Genomic DNA, 23,239 nt, shown 5'->3' with positions numbered 1-23,239 from the left:
TATAACTTATTATTAATAAGCTTATTATTGACTTCTTTCACTTGTTGCCTAATTGCCAGCTTTTACTAACACGTGAATGCACCATGCATGATGCCATCACCAGCTTCATGAGAACTCTGGCCACTTCCGAGGTTTATTTCCTAAAATGCTGTCATTGCTCTATACCAGTGGTGAAGTCAGTTTGGTAAGAGGCTGAGGTTCCACGGTACCTCAGTGGTTAATGCTGTTTGCCCTGCAGAGACTCACTGGTCCACTGTTTCATTTTCGAAATTCTCAGCCATAGTATTGCTTATTTTGCCCATGATATGTCTGCGTATACATATAAAACTAGTGATTCTAAATTGTCTGTAGGTGTGAATGTGAGTGTGACTGTTTGTCTCTGTGTGTAGCCCTGTGATAGACTGTTACCTGTCCAGGTGAACCTTCACCCTCAGTCAGCTGGGATAAACTACAGCCCCATAAAAATGAGGACTAAATGGTGTGTAGATGATGGATGTACAGGCTCGGACCATTATTCATATTAGGCTGGCACAGTGTCTCATAATTCATTTGTTTATTTTTCTCCCCCCAGCAAATCATCCACGTGTCTTTTTATTCATTCACACATCATTTGTTTGTCTGCCATGTAGAAGTACGTAAGAACTTATTTACAGCATAACAAGCTTTTTTATGTAATCCTCATTTGGTTAGAGTTAAAGTTCTGCTTTTTTTTTTTTTTTTTAAAGTTCTGAGGATAGTTACATAAGTACATGTTAGACACTGATGCCAGAAATGTCATTGTTCCGCTCAGGTATAATAATATCTTTAAAAGTAATAATATAGCTCCCTGTGACCAGATATATTTTTACTCTTGTGGTGGTTAGATTAGAGTCAAACTCAAATCTGGATTTAGGACAAGTTTCATGTCATTCTGGACTAATTTTCCATAATTATGGATCATTTTCAAGTTATTCTGGACGGGTCAATATATAATTGCAGGTGTTTTTGTAACAGTTGACATTTTAGTGATATCCAGTCATTTTTTATTAACAAATGATTGCTTCTATAATAAATAATTGTGGAATTTGTAAAGACATGATCATAAAATATTTTATTTTTTTATTTTTAATAAAAATATATGCAAGATGAATCCCAAGGACTTCAAAAGTTATTCAATTGTATATTGATACAAGATATCTGCGGTGTTCGGACACGTCTGTCGTCCATTTTGGGTAAACATCGCCCTCCAGTGAAGATCCACGCAAGAAGCAAACAATTCAAATGCGTTACAAATGACCCCGTTGGGTTTCCGTAGTTGTCCTCTCTACTATTTCTTCCGGAAGAAACAGAGAAACTTGGGGGGGCGGAATTAAACAACGCGGTACCTCCATACTGTCCCGGCTCAGAAACAAGGGCACAACTCTCAGTTTTAGTGGTTTCTCCTGGCCACCGAGCTCCCCGCCTCTCCATGCTACTGTGCCGGGTGTCGATAGTTAGCCAAACGCTAGCGAGATGGGGCCGGAGGTCACAGCGGGGAGGAGGCCTCCTTCACCGGGCTCTCTCCTTCAGCTCCGGCCGCTGTCACGGTGTCGGTTCAGGGGAGGGCAGCGCTCAGCCCGCAGAGGCAGCCTCCACCGAGACGCTGTACCGGGACACGGTGCTCCTTCCCCGGACTGAGTTCCCAATGAAACTGAGCGGACAGAAGCTTCTGGACCGAGAAGTCCAGATACAACAAGTAGGACGCCTCTCTCAAAAACTGTCCAGTTGGTTTTGTTTAGCTTGTTGATACCTGGACACCAGTTTTACCTCATGGTTAAAGAACTACTGCGTTAGTCCATTAATGTGTACACATACCCTTATTTGTTAACCTCCCTCAGTAAACAGGTTCATAATCATGGCCTGGGTTAGATTTTATTACAACCAAAGGTCCTGTCTCACTCTCCAGATGTCTGCGTTATTCTGTTCATATTACAACATAACAACAGACTTGCGACTCATTCAGGGAGCCTATTGCATATAAGGATATGCTTTATCAAAATGTAAATACTCTTTCATATACTTTTGTAGGAGTGCGGTTTTGCAGACTTGTACTCATGGCAAAGAGAGAGGAAGGCCAAGAAAGAGTTCTGCCTTCATGATGGACCCCCATATGCCAACGGAGACCCCCATGTTGGACACGCTCTCAATAAGGTGACCGCTTAGTGTCTTCATGTCTCAGCTGCTTCCTTCTTTGATGATGCACCATCTACAGTAATATTTACTGATAGATTTGTCTACAGACACTTTGACTTGGATTTACTCTACTGTTCAAAAGTTTGGGGTCACCCAGACAATTCCATGTTTTCCATGAAAACTCCCTCTTTTATCCATGTGCTAACATAACTACACAAGGGTTTTCTAATCATCAATGAGCCTTTCAACACCATTAGCTAACACAATGTAGCATTAGAACACAGGAGTGATGGTTGCTGGAAATGTTCCTCTGTACCCCTATGGAGATATTCCATTAAAAATCAGCCGTTTCCAGCTAGAATAGTCATTTACCACATTAACTATGTCTACACTGGATTTATAATTCATTTAATGTTATCTTCATTGAAAAAACGTCTTTTCTTTCAAAAATAAGGACATTTCTAACTGACCCCAAACTTTTGAACGGTAGTTTAAATGCTGTTTCTCTGTGATGTTGCTTCTGTTAACAGTTATTCATTTTTGGAGGCTTTTCATAGTGTCTTATTCAATCCAGATCCTGAAAGACATTCGTAACCGTTTTGAGATGCTACGAGGACGGCAGATCCACTACATCCCAGGTTGGGACTGCCACGGCCTTCCCATCGAGCTTAAGGCTCTGGGAGAACTGGGCAGCAGCGGTCTCAGTCCGCTACAGATTAGACAGAAAGGTGAGAGTGGACACTTAGCTGCCTGATGATTGCTGTTAGATTTACAGCCGCTGATGTTTCGTTTTGATCTCTTCCAGCGCGGGAGTTTGCAGAAGGTGCTATAGCTCGTCAGAAAGCTGCTTTCCAGCGCTGGGGGGTGATGGCTGACTGGGACCAGTGCTACTACACATTTGATGGGGCCTATGAGGCTGCTCAGCTGAAAGTCTTCCAGGAGATGCACAGCAAGGTGGGCACTGATGTGTTCTTTAAATTTAAGCTTTAGGACAATTATTCTAAATAGTGACATGAGCATTTGCTGTTGAAACCAACAAGGGATGCAGTAATAAGAACAGAATAGACTTCTACCTGACCTCTGAGGTAGAATTGGATATTATTGGGTTTCATTCCACAGTCTGATGTGGTTTTCACTCTGTGTTGATTTCAGGGTTTCATATACCAGGACTACAAGCCAGTCTTCTGGTCTCCTTCTTCAAGGTACCATGTTAAACATGCTCTCTGCAGAGATAGCTTCATCATTTTAATCTACTCTTGTAAAGCTCAGTATTGCCTCTGTGTCGTTATAGGACAGCTTTGGCAGAGGCTGAGCTGGAGTACAACCCTGAACATGTGAGCAGGGCCATCTATGCCACGTTCCCTCTGGTCACTCTGCCCCCTAAGATTGCCACATTAAAAGGTAACACAAATGCTCACATGCAGGTAATTCACAACCTTTTGAAATACTGTGTTTCTTATCTGTTCTAGAAGTCTCATGAATACATGGCTGCATGTTTTGCTTCACCAGGTCTGGAGAGTGTCTCTGTGTTGGTGTGGACCACCCAGCCTTGGACCATTCCAGCCAACCAGGCAGTCTGCTACATGCCCAATGCCAAGTAAGAACCTGTCCCACAAATGCATGTAATGAGGCCAGTTAGTTTGTGAACTTTTCTGCTGTCAGATACATCTCAGTGAACTGCAATTTATCAGCATTATTTACACATTCACCTGCTGTAGCTGTCATAGACTCCATGTATCAGTGAGCTGTACTTGTCAGACTCCTCTTCCCTTTTGTGGAAATGCATCTAACATTTATTTCATGGTGATAAATATTTTCTTGCCAATTTAGCTGACAGTTTAATGTATAGCAGAACAAGCAATTTAAAAAAAGCCCTCTACAGTTAATCTTCAAATGTTTAGAGTGTTCAAATGTTTGGGGTCATCCAGACAATTCCATGTTTTCCATGAAAACTCCCACTTTTATCCATGTGCTAACATAACTGCACAAGGGTTTTCTAATCATCAATGAGCCTTTCAACACCATTAGCTAACACAATGTAGCATTAGAACACAGGAGTGATGGTTGCTGGAAATGTTCCTCTGTACCTCTATGGAGATATTCCATTAAAAATCAGCTGTTTCCAGCTGCAATAGTCATTTACCACATTAACAATGTCTAGACTGGATTTATCATTCATTTAATGTTGTCTTCATTAGAAAAAAAATGCTTTTCTTTCAAAAATAAGGACATTTCTGCGTGACCTCAGACCTTTGAATGGTAGTGTGTGTGCTATGAATAATGTTGTACCGTGTGTTGAATGTGCTGTTTTTGGAAGTAAATCATTTGTGTGTGGTTTGCAGATACTCTGTGGTGAAAAGGGCAGACAACTCTGAGCTGCTGTTGGTAGCAGCCGAGCGAACAGCAAGCATGGAAGCGCTGCTGGGCACAGAGCTGCAGAGTGTGGACAGCTTCACTGGTAGCACACACACACACACACACGCACACACACACCTGTTTCTAGGGTGTGTATCAGCCCTGCTCATGCTCCTCATCTTTCTCCTCCAAGGCTCCCAGCTTGAAGGTGGGATCTGCAAACATCCCACAATTCCTGACAAGCAAGTGCCTCTGTTACCAGCCAATCATGTGACTATGGCCAAAGGAACGGGACTGGTCCACACGGCGCCCGCCCACGGCATGGAGGATTACAGTGTGGCTTCACAGTTTAAGCTGTCTGTGGTACGTTCTGTCTTTAAAAGCTCATCCTTTCAGCAACCAAGAAGAACAGTCTGTGTGTAATGCTCGTATCTGTGAGTTCTTTTATGTTAACAATGTACTCCAAACAAATAGGTCAACATACATACTGACATTTAAGAAATTGTTTTGATAATCAATTATTTATATATGTTATTTGTAAAAGGAGAAACTAAGGCAGTTCTCTTCCACTGTGTCAAAGCTGAGGTTGGCAATCCAGAAATCCCAGGACAAAACCCTGAAGTGACTCTGATAGAAAAGAGAATGTTACCGGCCGTATATTAAAAGCGTCTAATATGAAGTTTGATTGGGATGTTGGGAAACTAATGATTATTTTTACCGTCAGTTATTCTGTCGATTTTTTCTTGATCAATTGGCTGTTTGATCTATCAAATGTCAAGAAGTGGTGAAAAGTGTTGATTCGTGTTTCTCAATATCAGATGTCAGCCCAGAGACATTCAGGTCACTGTCATAGAGGAGGAAAGTAATAAGTACATTTAGAAAGCTGGAATGAGATCATTCAAACTTTTTTGCCTTAAAAATGACTTGATCTGATTAATCAATTATCAAAATATAAAATAAGTAAGTTAATAGTGGACATCTAAGTGATTAACGGTTGAATTCTTACAGCTCTATAATTGATATAGTCAGTATGAAGCAGATCATCTTTGATAGACTATCTTTTGGTCGAAGGATGTGGTTGACATATGGTTAAATATGATGTCTTTCTTTATGTAATTTGGCCAAAGGAGTGCATGGTGGATGAAGATGGAAAGTTCACTGAGCTGGCTGGACCTGAGCTACAGAACCTGCCTGTGATGACAGAGGGAACTGATAAAGGTACAGGACATAACATTAGCCTGTGTGGATGTGGTTGTGCTGCTGTTTGTGTCTCTCTGTTTATGAAACATGCTTGCCTTCTCGTGTTAGTGATCTCCATGCTGAAGGAGAGCGGTTCTCTGCTGATGGAGGAGCACTGCGTCCACAGTTACCCCTACGACTGGAGGACAAAGCAGCCTGTGGTCATCCGGCCCAGTAAACAGTGGTTCATCAACACAGCGTCACTCAAAGACAAAGCAAAGGTAAACTTCACACGTGGTTCATGTTTCACATTTTCAGTTTATGCACAAATAAAAATACCTGCTGTGTGTTTGTCATTCAGGAGTCTCTGCAGAAGGTACGTATTTTGCCAGAGTCAGCGAGGAGCAGCCTGCTCGCCATGCTGGACAGACGGACCTACTGGTGCATCTCCAGGCAGAGGAGCTGGGGCGTCCCCATCCCTGTCTTCTACCACAAGGAGACTGGAACACCTCTCATCAACAAGTAAGATGATAAACATGCCACATTCAGACAAACTGGCTTGTACACGTACACTAGCAGTCTTTATTTTGGACACATCTTCTCATTTCATGGTTTTTCTTTATTTTCATGACTATTTCCAATATAGATTCTCACTGAAAGCAGCAAAACTATGAATGAACACATACAGAATTATGTAGTAAACAAAAAGTGGGAAATAAGTCAACACATGTTTTATATTTTAGATTCTTCAAATGATTCAATTTGAATTAAAAATTGCCAATGACTCGAAATCTGTTTAAAACTACTAAAAATTTCCCAAAACATGTTAAAGATGGTACAAAATGACTCAAAACATTTTTAGAATTTGTTTTAAAAAATGTTGTTGTCATAAATGACCCAAAAGAAGTCCCAAATAACCCTGAACAAGTCCCCAAAAACTCAGAATTTGTTCAAATTGATTGAATTTGTCCAGACAAATTAAAAATCGTCAATAATGACTCAAAATCTGTCCAAAATAACTTGTAAAACAAGTTGAAATTTGTCCAAAACTACTTTAATTGTAGAACATGATTTCAATTTTTTCTATAATGAATTGAAACTTGTTCTCATTGATTTGAAATGTGTCCTAAATTATTCAAAAATCCTCTACACTGACTCCAACTTTATCCATTCTGAGTAAATATTTGTCCACAATGACTTGAAACCTGTTCAGAAGTACTCAAAACTTCTCAAAACATGTTAAAAATGGTCAAAAATTAGTTAGAATTTGTCCCAAACGACTCAAAAGAAGTCACGGATAACCCAGAACAAGTCCCAAGAAACTCAAAGTTTGTTCAAAATGATTCAATTTGAATTAAAAAAAATGCCCATAATGATTCACAATCTTTCCGTTCTATTAGATTCTTCCAAATAGCCACCCTTTGCTTTGATTCCTGCTTTGAACACTCTTGGCATTCTCTGGAGGAGCTTCATGAGGTAGAACCTGAAATAGTTCTCCAACAGTCTTGAAGGAGTCCCAGAGATGCTTGTTGGTCCTTCTGTCTTCACTCTGTGGTCCATCTCATCCAAAACATCTGGATTGGGTTCAGGTCAGGAGACTGTGGAGGCCAGGTCATCTCCATCATCTCCTTCTTGGTCAGATAGTCCTTCCACAGCCTGGAGGTGTGTTTGGGCACATTGTCCTGTTGGAGAATAAATGATGGTCCACCTAAACCAAACCTGTTGGGATGTCATGTCACTGCAGGATGCTGTGGTAGCCATGCTGGTTCAGGGTTCCTTCAGTTTGGAATAAATCCCCAACAGTGACCTTCACACCTCCTCCTCCATGCTTCATGGTGGAACCATGCATGTAGAGACCATCCCTTCACCTTTTCTGGTCTCACAAAGACACGGCAGGTGGAACCAAAGATCTCAGATTCAGACTCATCAGACCAAAGCCCAGATCTCCACTGGTCTAATGTCCATTCCTGGTGTTTCTGGGCCCAAACTGATCTCTTCTGCTTGTTGCTTTTCCTTAGTAGTGGTTTCTTATTTTGAAGACTCTAAAATATAAAACATGTTTTTAGTTATTTCATGCTTTTTGGTTTACTGTATGATTCCATTTCTGTTCATTCATAGTTTTGAGGCCTTCAGTGAGAATCTGCAATGTAAACAGTCATGAAAATAAAGAAAAAGCATTTAATGAGAAGGTGTGTCCAGTCTTTGGACTGGTAGTGTATCTGGACACACAAATGCTCACACGTTAACTTTTGTTGAGTGTTTAGACAAACATAAAATCTGTCATACTCAAACAAAGTCTCTTATTCAGTGTGTAATCTATAACCATGTCTCTGGCCTCTGCAGACACTCGGTGTCCCACATAGCAAAGCTCTTCCAAGAAAAGGGCAGCGACTGTTGGTGGGAGCTTCCCATCGAGACTTTGCTGCCACCAGAGGTGCTGAAAAAGGTGAATAGAAGTGTGTTAGTGTGTATGAGGTGTGTGTGAAGCAGTCTCAGTGGAACATCAGGGGAATGCTGGAATAATATTAGTGATATCGGTAATTTCATTTTCTCAAATCTGATAAATATCCGAATTTGTAACACTTATGAAGATATTTTAGACAGTATACCACTATTTACTCTCTTAAAACTGTTCGGCAGTAATTAGGTGGAATTAAACATTTTTTTAAAAAAAATTGGCATGCAGACTTCCCAAGAATCATATCTGTTCTGTCCTTTAGAAACAACTCATGCTGAGTCATACAGGGACAAAAAGACTCAGAAGTTTGACCACACCACCTCACTCAAAGGTTATTTGGTTATTCTTATTAGTTCCCATATCGTAGAAGAAAACTGAAGAGAAGAAAAATAGTGAAAACAAAGAAAAATCTGTTATAAATATGAGCTACTTAAAACTGAGAATAAATCCTTAAAGAAGCCAGTATTGGACATCCCTAAGGACAACAAGTGAACACAACATCAGCTGATTGTGATCCTACAACAAATCCACCACTGAGGACTTATCAGGACTTATCCATTGGAAATGATACAAGGAGCAACTGATTAAATTGTGGGGGTGTTTCTGAGTTCCATCAATTCCCACCGCCCGCTACATATTTAGGTCACGTGATTTGGTGTCTGTACATAAGGTACACATGCAGAACACACGCCTGTGCTCAGTGCAAGGTCATTTTTTTTATCAAAGATGTCATCCGTTTAAAGTGATACGATGACTGAGCCGCCTTGTACTCCGCTCTCTGAGGGCTTTTCTTATTTCTGTTTTCTTGGAAGAAAGAGCTCTCAAAACAAGCTTACTAACTGTAAATTTTGTCTAATAACTGTCCTGTTTTGTGAACAGTTTGTAGTCAGAGTGGGCGGAGCAACACAGCTGATAGTGCTACACTAGATGTCACATGTTGTGCTTTTTGACTCTGTTCACTCAAGGATCACGGCTTTCAGCACGTCTTGCTCATGGTTGATCGCACACAAAAACAAACAAAAAATACTCTATGGATCTTCTTCCCTCATGTTAGGATGTCTACTGATTGGTGTGAATGTAATGAAGCTACTTCCAGCAAAGTGGTTCCATTTGACCAGACTTTAGCAACAGTTGACTAATACAGGTTCATGAAGGATGCCCCTCTTAGCAGTAAAAAGTTAATGTAGCTTTAAGGAGTCGGATTTCCCACCACTGTCCTGTTCATGTCTTTGTTCTGTCAGAGTAAAGGCGGTCCGGTGAGTGACTATGTTCGTGGAGAAGACGTCCTGGACATCTGGTTTGACAGCGGAGCATCATGGGCAGCTGTGCTTGAAGGTAGATCTGAAAATTCTTCAGTCTGTCCTGTTATACAGATTATAAAGTACAAATAACTTTAGTTGATTTCTAACCTGTATGTTTGAAAGTACTTCAAAAAGTTCTCAGCAACACAGAAAACATCAGAGTAGATAGACTGCTCTTGTGTTGTCTTTTTACTTCAGTGCTCTTAGTCGACTAGTTTTCAAGCTTCCATGTCCCCCTTCAGCCTCTGGATTCTTTAATCGTCACTCTAAAATTGCGACCATGCAAATGAGATTTCAGTTTAGAAATCACACAGTCCAGGTCGGTGACAGTCCAGAGCCACATTTGGCTGTTTCTGCCACCTGTGGACGGGCACATTGTAATTTCTGTTTGACTTTTCGTGGACAGTGGAATAAGCCTTTAAAGTGCACAGTTATGCCCCAAAATGGGAATTGAACCCACTGTTTCTGGATGAGGCTGAGAACTTTTTGACCTACACTACCATTCAACAGTTTGGGGTCATCCAGACAATTCCATGTTTTCCATGGAAACTCCCACTTTTATTCATGTACTATCATAACTGCACAAGGGTTTTCTAATCATCAATGAGCCTTTCAACACCATTAGCTAACACAATGTAGCATTAGAACACAGGAGTGATGGTTGCTGGAAATGTTCCTCTGTACCCCTATGGAGATATTCCATTAAAAATCAGTCATTTCCAGCTAGAACAGTCATTTACCACATTACCTCTGTCTGCACTGGATTTATCATTCATTTAATGCTGACATCATTAAAAAATGCTTTTCTTTCAAAAATAAGGACGTTTCTAAGTGACTCCCAACCTTTGAACAGTAGTGGACCTATGTAATGATGATGTGAAATGTGACCAACACTAATAACTGCCCTCGCAAATGCAAATCCCTGCACTTATGCGTCATCCAAAATTGATTTCTTATCCAGTTTTCAGTATCTACGAGAAAGTGAATACTGTGATTGTTCACTGATGTTGTATATTCTTGTGGTAATGCTGCTCCTGTTCTCTCCACTGACACCCATCAGGGTTGTTCTCAGAGCAGCACCAGCTCACTTCAATGACTGCAAGCGTTCCAAATCCCTTTAATCAAGTCTCCTGTACATAATCTTATTGTAGAGAAAGCTCCTTAAAGCTACCTAATGTAGACAATACTAATTAAGCTGCTTTGCAAATTTGATTAGCAAAAGCAGCAGCAACAATCCTGGATGAGCAAGACCTGCAGTCTCAGCAAAGAAGGAACGAGGTGTTTTCAGCTCACTCTTTATAGACCGTCAACTCCTTTCTACTGCAGACAGAGCTATCACCTTAACCTAATCCAGCAGTACGTCTAGTGGGGATCTTTACATGTGTCCAGAACAGAAGTAGAGTGGTAACGGTTTCTGTTAACATCTCAGCTTGTCTTTTGATGAAATGTGAAGTTGATGCGTTTTTCTAGGCACAAGTGCTCATTTCTAAAGGAACCAGCAGGATACCAAGGTTGACTCATCCCTTTGTTCAGGCTGATCTATCAGCAGCTACTGGAGTGTTAGACAGGACGTTCTGCAGACTGAAACCTGACAGAACCCTCAGAATTTAAACTTCATCTTTTAGAAACCCTTATTTTGAAAATGACTCTGGCTCATTCGTGTGTAGTTTTATCAGAAAGATTTCAGAGGTCTTCACCTTCCAAAACTTGTTTTGAGTTCCATAGTTTTTCTTAACTGACCGTTCATGAAGACACAGGAAATTTTAATCTGGAAGTGCTCAGACTTTTTCTAGCCGTTGCTGCTTCCTTTCAGTTAGCTTCATGTTTGGATTCTTACCCGGCTGCATGTTGGAGTATATGACTGTTGAGGGTCACCACAAGGTCTAATGGGTCCAAGAATTTCATTAGCTCCATCCTAATCAGTCAGTTAGTCAAAGTAGAAGTAAATCAGATACATTTTGATTTGCTTTTTTGAGTTCATGAACTTTAAAGTGAAAGTGCTTTGATGTTTGGATAAAGGCTGGCTGTTTGTTTCTTTTTGCTGCAGGGATGGAATTTATTTCTTATCACTGCAAAATATTGCATGTAATGTCTTCATACCTCCTTATGCAACTGTAGTCATTACTAATGTAGAGAAACCAATGCCAGCAGGAGGTCTTTACATTTGACATTTTGGGTGAAAAGACACATGTAAAGTATTTTGGTTTATCAGCTGCAAAACTAAGTCACATTTTCATCAACAACCTAAACTAACACATTGAGTATGATAAGCAGGGATAGATTTTTAGAACTGATTTCTGACACATTTTTAAATGAATGTATTTTTATTATTTTGGCTCTGTTGTGGCCGCTACAGGCAGCGTCCCTCCCACAGCGCTATCTAATCGACACTGAAGGCTAAATGTTGAAAAGTTTGACTGTTTTCTGTGTTTGGCTGTGTTGTCGTTTCCAGAGGAGCTGGAGGGAGAGTCTGAGGAGTCTGAGTCGCCTCTCAGCTGGCTCCCTGCTCCGCTACGCAAACCTCTGGTCTCAGGTTGTCTGATCGTTCTCCTCCAGGGACCAACACAGCAGTCTGTCCTTTAATACGTCTTCAGCCTCTCTGCTTTTGTTACTCAGGCTTTACTGCTGCTGTCTTGTGTCTGCTTGTACCTCCTGTCTGTGGCTTCAAATGCTCTTGGATATGTTGTATGTAAGTTTTGTAGAACGTGAGATATGGCATCACACGAGATGAATAACGCAGCTCCTCTTCATCAGAGAGCCTCATTACGGAAAAATGACAAACCAGCAGCATTTGAAGGAGCTTTCAGGAGAATTTAGAACACTAAACAAGGAAGCAGAAGGTTCAGAGTAACTCTTCAGTACAGCAGAAATCTCTTCTTGCCTTTTATTGCTCTCCACTCTTCTTTCTCGTCTTTGCATGCAGGTTGTAGACAGAGAACCTCCCTCTGGAGAACACTGGGGCAGTTTTTCTTTTTCCAGGATTGGTCCAAACTTTGCTGCGTAGATTCAGTTTGGAAACAGACTCAGAGCTGTTTGTTCCTGTGATGCTGTGGCTGCAGATAGCTGTCTGTCTGTTTCTAACCTTCCTGAGCACATAACATGTGTTCCTGAACACATAAACATTCTTTTGTATGGACACCGTCAGTGATCGTTCCACACATGATGGATTGATTGTTTCTACACTAACAATAGCTGGTCTCTCTTGTCTTTTCCCAGATATTTCTGTCTTCTTGGACATACACTAACCATGTTGTGCTGTTAATTCCTCACAACACTGAGTGTACAGACGTCTGATCTTATCTCTTTATCCTCCAGAGTCCGACTCCAGGGCAGATGCATATGTGGAAGGAAAGGACCAGATTGGAGGCTGGTTTCAGTCCTCACTGCTCACCAGTGTAGCTGTCAGGAACAAAGCACCTTACAAGTAAGACTCTCTGTCTCTTCCAGTGGTGTGGGATGATGTTCGCTGTGAATGATGTCTGGCTCTTTTTGCTGCATGACTTGAATGCTTTCACTTTAGTTTACTGTGGACAAGGCACCAAATGAACGCCGTGTATTGTCGTGTGTCATAGGTCTCTGGTGGTCCACGGCTTTGCGGTAAGCGAGAAGGGAGAAAAGATGTCCAAGTCTCTGGGGAATGTTGTGGATCCTGATGTCGTGATTAATGGAGGGAAGGTAAGAAGATGGGAAAGATGGAGAATGTGAGAGAAGGCTTCTGAGAAAGTTGAACCAGTTTTGGTTTTGTTCTTGAAATATGTTGTAACAAGAAAAGCAGTCAGAGAGTCCAGTCCTCTTCCAAGGCTGCTCATTCCCTCATATGTCAGATATGCAGCATTTTCATTTATTTATTAGTTATTGATGATCAGAAATCACAGCAACATAGAATGTGTCCATTTAATACAGATGTACCCACAAACAAAATGACCTTACTCTGAGCTCAGGCGTGTGTTCTGCATGTGTACGATATGTACGGATACTGAATCACATGACCTAAATATGTAGCGGGCAGCGGGAATTGATGGGACTCAAAAACACCCCCACAATTTAATCAGTTGTTCCTTGGATCATTTCTGATGGATAAGTCCTGATAAGTCCTCAGTGGTAGATTTGTAGTAGGATCACAATCAGCTGATGTAGTGTTCACTGGTTGTCATGGTTACAGTGATGCTGTGCTGCTATCTGGCAATGATACAGAAATCCTTAACAGACCCGTGGATCCACACTATAAGCTGCATCACTGCCAAAATCTGATCACTTGGTCCTTGAGTCATTTCTGAGCTTCCCTGAAAACTTCATCCAAATCTGTTGGTCTGTTTTAGAGTAATGTTGTACACCGACAGAATAACAGACGGACAGACAAATGTAGGCCAGTCGTCACATGACTCCGCCACGTTCCTTGGCGATGTAATAATTGCAGTAATTCAATAGATGCAGCATTTTCCAGATTTCAGTTTTGGAGGAAGTTGATTTGAATTTCAGAATCATTCATTGGGAATGAAAGGAAGTTTGTGAAAAGCTGCTTTTTTGTGGAAATTCTCCATGAGGTCCTCAACTCGAGTGACTGCAGATGAAACAGCAGATTTGTAGGAACCTGTGATAACGATCTGTCCTTTCACTCTTTGTTTTGGGATCCTGATGATGATGCTTTGAAGACAAAACTGGAACACATGTAGCCTTTAGTGTAGTAAAACTTGCAGTGATGTAGCCTAATAGAACAGGAAATGTAGATGAAAAGGATGTGCTTTTTGCCATTTTTGAATGTCTACAAACACAGTCCTGCTTTAGTTTAGTTTAATATTCGTTGTTTGGTCGATACTTGACTTGCATTGAAGGAGATCAAACGTTCTCTTCTGCCTCATGGAGAACAGGGTGTCGGCCATTATGGAGCATCCTACTGTGTAAAGTTTGAGCCTCATGTGAGCAGTTTGTATATTTGAAATTTGGGCAAATGAAAATACTTGCTTCTATAAAAACATTTCTAGTTTTAAAAGATAAATGACTCATGACTTTATCTTTGGGAGAATGAATGTTGAACTTATCCTGAGAACATACTTTCCCCTTAAAGTGGATGTTGGTTGTAGATTACAGCTCTGTTTGTCTTTGCACTCACAACTGATTATCTCTATCAAGCCTTGACAAAGAAAGCTAGACTCTGAAGCACTGCCAACAGGATGAGAAATTTCTTATTTTTTTTAAATGAGAAGCTAAAATGTTATTTTTTTGAGAGTGCACATGCCGTGAGCTCTTGAAAGCTTCAAGTATTGCTGCCTAAAACACTGATTGAATCAGAACTCTCACACAAACATCCCTACGTTGCTGTTTTTTCAGGACCCCGGTGTTCCAGCCTACGGGGCAGATGTGCTTCGTTGGTGGGTGGCCGAATCAAACGTCTTCTCTGAGGTCCAAATCGGGCCCACTGCGCTGAACTCTGCCAGAGACAGCATCAACAAGGTGCAGTGAACAAATAACAAATAATGCTCTTTTTTTCCCCGGTACAACCTTCTGATATCCCTTTTTACCTTCCAGCTGAGGAACACCCTGAAGTTCCTCCTCGGCAACCTGCAGGGCTTCGACCCCCGTGTTCAAGCTGTGGAGCCCCAACAGATGCACTACATTGACCAGTACATGCTGCACCTGCTGCGCGAGTACAGCATCAAGGTGTGTTCACGGTGGAACTAGTGGTCCCTTGTCTCTCACAGGGGTTAGGTTCCAGAACCTCCTGCGATAGACGAAAATCTGCGAAGTAGCGATCTTATATTTATGTTATTATTTATATATTGTAAGGAGTTCCATCATTTCTGCGATGGTAAGAATCTTCCTCTGGTGCTTGGGTTCAGTTCCAGAAGCCTTAGAAAGCGCACGTTTGATCAACGTCACAGGGCTTGAAGTAAATTACAGTTTTTATGAAAATTTCACATAAACACGACACCACAGAGCAACACTATGAGCTGAACACCAATCAGAGCCCAGCGCTGGACGCTACGCATCTTATTTCCTTTTAATATCTTTTATTTTTTTGCAAAATTTTTATTTTGAAATATTGAGAAGATAAATGGATGCATTGCAATTACCTATGGGTTACAGATCCAGTCTGCAGCCGGTTCACAAATGACCCTTCTCAACATTTTCTTTGTAAATATAAACATAAGACTGTAAAAATAAACAAAAAAACAACAAAAAACATTGAACATTGGATGCAATATAACACAACAGAAAATGACTAAGCGCCTTCTTCTCATGATAAATGAATAAGTATTTAAATTAAATGAAATAAAACAATTCCCCAGCCAAGATATTACCCCTCTCCTTACATGTCCTGTACATTCAGGGTTGCTACATGCTGCATTTGGTTTGCTGAAACACATGTTATCCATTTTGACCATAGCTTTGAAAATTTTGTTATCTGTAACTGAAGCGAAAAAGTCAACCTTTCCATCTGATATATTTCATTGACTATAACTGTCCATTGATATATACTGGGTGGTTCGGGGAGGAGCCAGCGTCTGGTAAATGCCTTTTTACAAGCAGTTAAAAGAATTCTTGACACATATGTATTGTCTGGGTGCGTTTTAGTCATTCCCATAATAAATGTATTACATTCAAAAGGTAATGTATCATTCAATATAGATTCCATAATTTTGTGTATATCCTTCCAGAATTGTATTAGTTTTGGACAGCCCCAGAATATGTGCCAATGATTGGTGTCTTGACTCCCGCACTGCCTCCAGCACATAGCCTCCTCCCCGATACAATGCATCTTTTGTTTGGGAGTGACAAAAAATCTAATCAAACATTTCCAATTGAACTCTCTTCATGAGTGTGAATTTGTACATTTCCATACAGATGTACAGCAACTCCACCAGTCTTCATCGGTTATTATAGTGGTGCCTTCTTTTTCCCATTTCATTTTGACATACTGCTTTTTACTCATAAACCCTTTATATAACCTAGAAATTCCACCTTTTTTGATTTTGCACAGTATGAATTTAGTATTTCACTGACTACGGGTTCCTGCACATCCAGAGGAAAAGTTATCTTCTGATCAATATAGTGACACAATTGTAAATATCTATAGAAATCGTGATTTTCCAGATTTTTCCTAAATCTTTATTTCCCAGTATCGCTGGTATTGAGGGGTTCGAAATAATACTCAATTCAATATCCTTCCACCGAGCTTGATACTTAGGGTTACAAAGGTTTATTATGGGCTTTATTTGTGCTGAATAAAAATAGTCCTTTAGATTTAGTACTGCCATTCCTCCTTTTTCTTTGCAGAGTTGTAACGTTTTGAATCTCACTCGTGGTTTTTTCCCCAACCATATGTACCCAGATATTATTTTTTCGCATTCCAAAAACTGCTTTTTTTGTAATCTGAACAGGGAGAGCCTGAAACAGAAAAAGAAATCTTGGTAGTATGTTCATTTTCACTGATTCAATTCTTTGAATCAGGCTCAAAAAGGGGATGGCAGTCCATCTCTGAATATCTTGTTTGATTTTTATGAGAAGATCATTGTAATTATGTTTGACTATAGTTGAAGTATCCGTTGGAATGACAACTCCCAAATATTTCAAAGAGGTCAGGTCCCATTTTAAATTCAGTTGTTTTTGTTAAGTTGATGGTGGATCATAATTAATTATTTGAGTTTTACTCACATTCAATTTATATCCTGAAAAACTGCCAAAGGTGTTCAGGCATTTAAACAACTCCAGCAGTGATTCATTTGGTTCGCTTAAATATATTAAGACATCATCTGCATATAATGCCACCTTATGAATGTCTCCAGAAAAAGCGATGCCCTGTACTTCATCTGTTTGTCTTATCATCTGCGCCAGAGGCTCTATATAAAGAGAGAACAAAAGAGGTGATAGCCCACAACCTTGTCTAGTTCCACGTTCCAATTCAATCATGTTTGATAAGTTACTGTTTCAGTTGGTTTTGTGTATAATGTTACAATAGTGTCAATAAAATGATCATGGAAACCATATTTCTCTAAGACTTTATATAGAAAGCTCCATCTCACAGAGTCAAAGGCCTTCTCGGCATCAAGACTGACCAGAGCTGCCTCAATCTTGTGTTTTTTGATGTGGTTCATTATGTGAAGAGTGCGTCTTATATTATCATGTGTTTGTCTCTGTGAGATGAAGCCCGTTTGATCAGTGTTAATGAGCATGGGTAAAATATGTTCTAGTCTCTTAGCCAGGATTGATGGGAATATTTTATAGTCAGTCTTTTAATATGTTTTATTGTTTTGTTTTTTTTAAATATTGTTTTCAAATGTTTAGACTAAAAATGCTTACTTTACTGCAAAAATTCTTCAGATAATCCATATTTAAAAATGCCTACACCTTCTCATTCTATGCTTTTTATTTATTTGTATCATTTTCTACATTTTAGATAAATACTGAAGATTAACACTTCCTTGTTAACAACATAGTTCCATATGTGTTCTTTTATAGTTTTGATGCTCTTAGTATTAATCTACAATATATAAAATAATAAAATAAAAACTATTTAGTGAGACGGTGTGTCCAAACATTTGACCAGTAGTGTATATAAAACAAAATTAGATGACTACAATTTAAACGTCCACGATACAGTGAGACCATGAAAAGTGAAGCATGATACGTCGAGGGACGACTGTATGTCTAAATGTAAAAGTTATCTTAGCTGCTGACTGGAAGCAGACTGCTGATGTGTGTGTGTTTGCAGGTTACAGATGCCTACAGTGAGTTTGATGCAGGCAGAGCGATCCGTGTCCTCCAAGCCTTCATCACCAGAGACCTCTCCAGCTTTTACTTCAGCATCATCAAAGACAGGTGAAGACTTAAAGGCATTATGGAGGATGTTTTTTTTTTCTGTTTAATTTGTCTGATTCACATAAAATGAAGATACTGACCTTTAGTGGACTTGTATGTATGGTTTCTAAAAAAATAAAAAAAAATAACTGTGGACATGGCAGGACCTGAAAAACATCAGCCAATCAACGCGCTCGGACCGAGGCGTTTGGTTTGCTCCCTTTCCTGCCAATCAAAAATCTTCCGGCTCAGGCCTAGTTACGTAGATTACGTACGCCTTGGACTTACGTGTTTTGTGTATGTGTTGCTTTGGTATAGCTTCGTAGTTAGCTGGCGACTTGTTTTGCTCATCTTCTTTTACATAATGGCAGATAAAGATCCAGGGGGACCCAGCCGTAAAAGACAACTTCATGAGTGCTACGCAAGTTTCTAGAGGGGGGGCATTTCTTCGTAAATGTTAAGAGGAGGGAGGTTAGAGGGGGGTGAGGGAGAGGTTGTATGTGCGCATGCTACGTTCAAAGTCGTAGGAAATTAAATCTCCTCTAATGCCTTTACCATTAAAAACCACAGATACTTAATTAGCCTCGTGCATCTTTTTGTGTGAACACTCATCCTGCTGGTCCAGGTCTCTAATATCACCATCCACTGCTGCAGCTCCTTACTGGAGGCCTCCCTTCATGCGAGTCAAACCTCTGCAGATGATGCAGAACGCAGCAGAACGTCTGGTTTCCATCCAGAAACAGCTCATGTCTCCTCACTGTTCAGATCACTGCACTGGCTTCCAGTTGATGCCATCTTAAAATCCCAAACTCTGATGCTTGCATCCAGAACTAGAATAAAAACTTGAACTCTCCCATCCAGGTCTACACTTTTCCTGCTCACTGCGCTCAGCCAACATATCCAGTTAGTTCAACAGATAACACTGAAAGGAATGCTTAGACTCTCTGAATGGCGTCGTCACTTTCTGAAATCTGGTCCTTCAGTTGGTTCCATTGCTCAGGACTCGGGGAGATGTCTGATAAATGAAACTGTAGAATCCTCCACTGTTGCCTCCTTCCATCAGGCTGTACTGTGATCCAGAGGACTCATTGGGGAGAAGATCATGTCAGACAGTTTTAGAAGAAATCCTGGACGGTGTGACCAGATCCATGGCTCCCATCCTGCCACATCTAGCTGAGGAAGTCTTTCTACACGCACCAGGACATGACAGTACGTACCCGTTGGTTTGTTCTGTTACTGTTCCAGTTGCTTGTCATGACTGTATGTGCTTTCAGCCACATGGTCTGTGTATAGATTATATATTTGCAAACTAACAAGAGGATTTGTGTTTGGGAATTGTTCATGCAGAGGAGGAGACGTTGTTCAAAAGTGGCTGGATCAAAAGCAGTTCTGTGTGGCGGCGGCCAGGACTGGAGGAGGCAGTGGAAGGGGCGTGTGCCATCAGGGACTCCTTTCTGTCTTCTATACCCGGAAAGAATGCTGCCCAGTACGACCTGACTGTCGCCATCGAACCTGGTCTTCTGTTTGAACTCATGGAGGCAAGTTGAGTCTGAAACTTTGGTTGAAAGTATATTTGATATAAGGGAATGCAGCAGTGAATACAAAATGTAAGAAAATGAAACATACAGGTTCTGAAGCAGTGGACATTACCTTTAGGAACTTATTTTGAAAACTGATAATGTCAGATTTTGACACATCTTGCATGATCAGTTCTTGAGTTTTGTAATTTCTGCCACATTTAATGAAATATGCACATACATGTAGATGACTGAAAATACTACCAGGTTCAAGTTTCCAAGAAACACTGTGTACAGCTAGTAATATACATATATACACTACTGGTCACAAGTTTTAGAACGCCCCAATTTTTCCTTTTTTTAATTGAAATCCAAGTAGTTCAAGTCCAATGACCAGATTGAAGTCAGTGAGTCCAGTTTCTTCACCATCAGAGGGCTCAGAAACTGGAGGAAACTCTGACAGGAAGAAGTCTGGAAGACCCAAAACCACAACAGAACCAGAAGACCCAATCACAGCTTCATAATGATCGTAGTAAGAAGTGTCAGCTTAACTGTGAAGAGAAGACTTGGAGCTGCAGGTTTGACAGGTGGAGCTGCAGCAGAAAGCTGTTGCTAAGACGTAAGAATCAGAAAAAGAGGCTTCCTGGACCATGAAACACCACCAATGGACTACTGAAGACGGGAAGAAGGTATTATGGACTGATGGATCAAAATTTTAAATCTCTGGTTCATCAGCAGGATTTTTGTAGCCGTCCAGTAGGAGAAAGGATGGTTCCTCAGTGTGGAACATCAACTGTCAAACATGGAGGAAGTGTGATGGTCTGGGGCTGTTCTGCTGGATCCAGGGTCGGTTCTTGTACAGAGTGAGAGGAACCCTGAACCTAAACGTCTACCACAGCATTCTGCAGCTCCATGCAGAACCCTCTGGTATGTTCTAGTTGGTCAGAGGTTCATCCTACAGCAGGTAATGACCCAGAACATCAGTCCAAGCTCTGCAGAACTACCTTAGGAACAAAGAACCAGATGGTTGAAAACATGGAGTGGCAGCACAGTCTCCAGACTTAAACCCCATGGAGCTGGTTTGGATGAACTGGACAGAAGAGAGAAAGCAAAGAACCTACAAGAACCACACATTTATGGGAACTTCTGCTTCTGGAAGAACTTTCTGAAGATTATTTGATTTCCACTGTAGAAAGAATGAGTGTGTTCAACTGTTATATCTGCCAAAGGTGCTACTCTGATGAGTCAGAAGTTTAGAATACATTTGATTTCTAAGCTGATTTTTTTTTTAAAAACTTACTGTGTTTATTTGTTCTATGCTTTCATTTCAGAGTACAATGAGACATTAACATGCAGAATTTACAATAAAAAACAGGAAAAATCGGGGTGTTCTAAAATTTTGACTGGTAGTGTAAATATACATTTAGTATTCTTTAATTAAATTTGAAAGCAGCACTTTTTCTTTTCTACAAAAATGTTTTGCATAATCTCTTCATTACCTTATGATATGATTAAAATAAACATTTTACTAAGAATGGAAATAACACATCACAAATTATCACGTGGGATCGTTTACATAAAGTAACTCCTTCTCCCGTTTGTCTTCCAGTCTCTCCAGGAGGAGCCCACCTCCACCTCCTCTCAGCTGGTTGAGCTGATGATGGCAGCACGGGTCACCCTAACCAGTGAGCTGCCCCGTGACCTGCACCCAGACGCCCTGCTGAGCCACGGCACCTTCCTCATCAACCTGGAGGGTGAGAAACATCAGCACTAAACTACTGACATGAATTTATTACAATGTTGATCATCCTGGATACGATAAGGGGCGAGCAGTTGTGTGATATCATCAGGAGACTTCTCCTAAAGGGACTATACATGAGATTTTGATGAACGTTGTCAGATAACTTGATACTTAAACTGTTTTTGTAAGTTACTTTTGATTGGTTGAACTTTGAACATTTGTGTATGCTACCATTCAAAAGTTTGGGGTCATCCAGACAATTCCATGTTTTACATGAAAACTCCCTCTTTTATCCATGTGCTAACATCACTACACAAGGGTTTTCTAATCATCAATGAGCCTTTCAACACCATTAGCTAACACAATGTAGCATTAGAACACAGGAGTGATGGTTGCTGGAAATGTTCCTCTGTACCCCTATGGAGATATTCCATTAAAAATCAGCTGTTTACAGATAGAATAGTCATTTACCACAGCAGTCCCCAACCACCAGGCCACGGACCAGTACTGGGACATACAGAAATAATAAAAACTTACTAGTTTCTGTGCAGTCTACACAGTGTTTTATTTTGAGAGATGATTAGCTCATCTTCCCATCACTTCCATTTGTACTTGTTTCCTGCACTTGTCAGTTTTTATTCCTGCTTTCATATCAAACTGTCAATCGAACTCCTGCCAAAAAGGGTAAAAAATGTCTCCAAAGAGTTTCTTTGAAAAGAGGGAGAGGCTGAGACAGAAACAAGTCAGAAGTAAATGTCTGTTTATCAATAAAAAGTTGTTTTATTCGTTTAGGACACATTTTTTAATTTAAAAAAGCATGATTATTATTTATGTGCGCGAAAAATTGTCTTGCTTAAAACCGGTCTGTGTTGCAAAAATGATTGGAGACCATTGATTTACCACATTAACAATGTCTGCACTGGATTTATCATTCATTTAATGCTATCTTCACTGAAAAAAACTGCTTTGACATTTCTAAGTGACCCTAAACTTTTGAACGGTGGTGTGCAAGACATCTTCTAGTTGACAGCGGTGTGTGTGTTTTCCGTCAGGTGGTGTGATCCGTGAGGACAGTCCCTATGACATCGCTGTGGTGCCGACCTCTGGAGTGCGATGCCCTCGGTGTCGCCGCTACACCGCTGAGTCTGCAGACTGCTTGTGCCCACGCTGCCAGACTGTCGTTTCACAAACTCGCTGACAAACCTGTCACCATGACGACCACTATCAACACCAAACACTGGTTGCTTTTTTTCCCTCCTCCCCTCCCAGTGGAAACGGTCACCGTCAGCTGACCAGCTGCAGCTCCTCTCAGTGAAGCAGCCGTCGCATGCAGAATGAATCCTCAGCAGAACGGCTTAATGACGGATAGCAGAGCATATGGTTTCTGTATGTGAATAAAGATTCACTTTTCTCTAACAGCAGGGGTAAACTGAAAAACCAAAATGTCCAAATTAGTTATCGAATACATGAGGAAGATTGTTTACTGTAAATATAGAGTTGGAAATTGAAGCTGTTGTGCTGCCATTCAGAGGGCTAATGTTATTTTAATGTCTAAAGGAATTCACTACAGAGTCACTGTGTGACAACAGTAGAGGATTTATACTTCAGAAAATATGTGGAGGAGTTCTCCTAAAGTTGTATCTTTGTATAATAACGTCTGTTCCTTCTGTAAATTTACGATTGAATTGATGGTATCTGAAAGAAGTGTCTGCATTATAAATAAATGGAGCTTTATCTCTTC

The 23,239-nt window shown here is 40.5% G+C and overlaps 1 protein-coding gene across 2 annotated transcripts; it reads left to right on the top strand.

Moving 5' to 3' along the window:
* The first annotated feature begins 1,296 nt into the window (after nucleotides 1–1,296).
* On the top strand, nucleotides 1,297–23,238 carry iars2 (isoleucyl-tRNA synthetase 2, mitochondrial). Of its 2 annotated transcripts, XM_051957106.1 has the most exons (24): nucleotides 1,297–1,714; nucleotides 2,047–2,169; nucleotides 2,726–2,879; nucleotides 2,957–3,105; nucleotides 3,304–3,353; nucleotides 3,443–3,552; nucleotides 3,661–3,748; nucleotides 4,494–4,609; nucleotides 4,700–4,869; nucleotides 5,634–5,724; nucleotides 5,815–5,966; nucleotides 6,047–6,207; nucleotides 8,029–8,131; nucleotides 9,385–9,478; nucleotides 11,897–11,977; nucleotides 12,760–12,868; nucleotides 13,017–13,119; nucleotides 14,773–14,895; nucleotides 14,971–15,102; nucleotides 18,155–18,261; nucleotides 19,304–19,449; nucleotides 19,588–19,778; nucleotides 21,367–21,511; nucleotides 22,551–23,238. In XM_051957106.1, the coding sequence occupies exons 1-24, from the start codon at nucleotides 1,448–1,450 to the stop codon at nucleotides 22,694–22,696; spliced, it is 3,111 nt and encodes a 1,036-aa protein (XP_051813066.1). In that variant the 5' UTR covers nucleotides 1,297–1,447; the 3' UTR covers nucleotides 22,697–23,238. The 2 variants fall into 2 exon arrangements, with proteins under 2 accessions (XP_051813066.1, XP_051813070.1); XM_051957110.1 differs by lacking the exon at nucleotides 11,897–11,977 and having other exon boundaries at nucleotides 1,298–1,714.
* Nucleotide 23,239: the final 1 nt, after the last annotated feature.

Source organism: Acanthochromis polyacanthus, chromosome 1, assembly GCF_021347895.1.
Source record: "Acanthochromis polyacanthus isolate Apoly-LR-REF ecotype Palm Island chromosome 1, KAUST_Apoly_ChrSc, whole genome shotgun sequence".
NCBI lineage: Eukaryota > Metazoa > Chordata > Actinopteri > Pomacentridae > Acanthochromis > Acanthochromis polyacanthus.
This window is presented reverse-complemented; position numbering and strand designations above follow the sequence as displayed.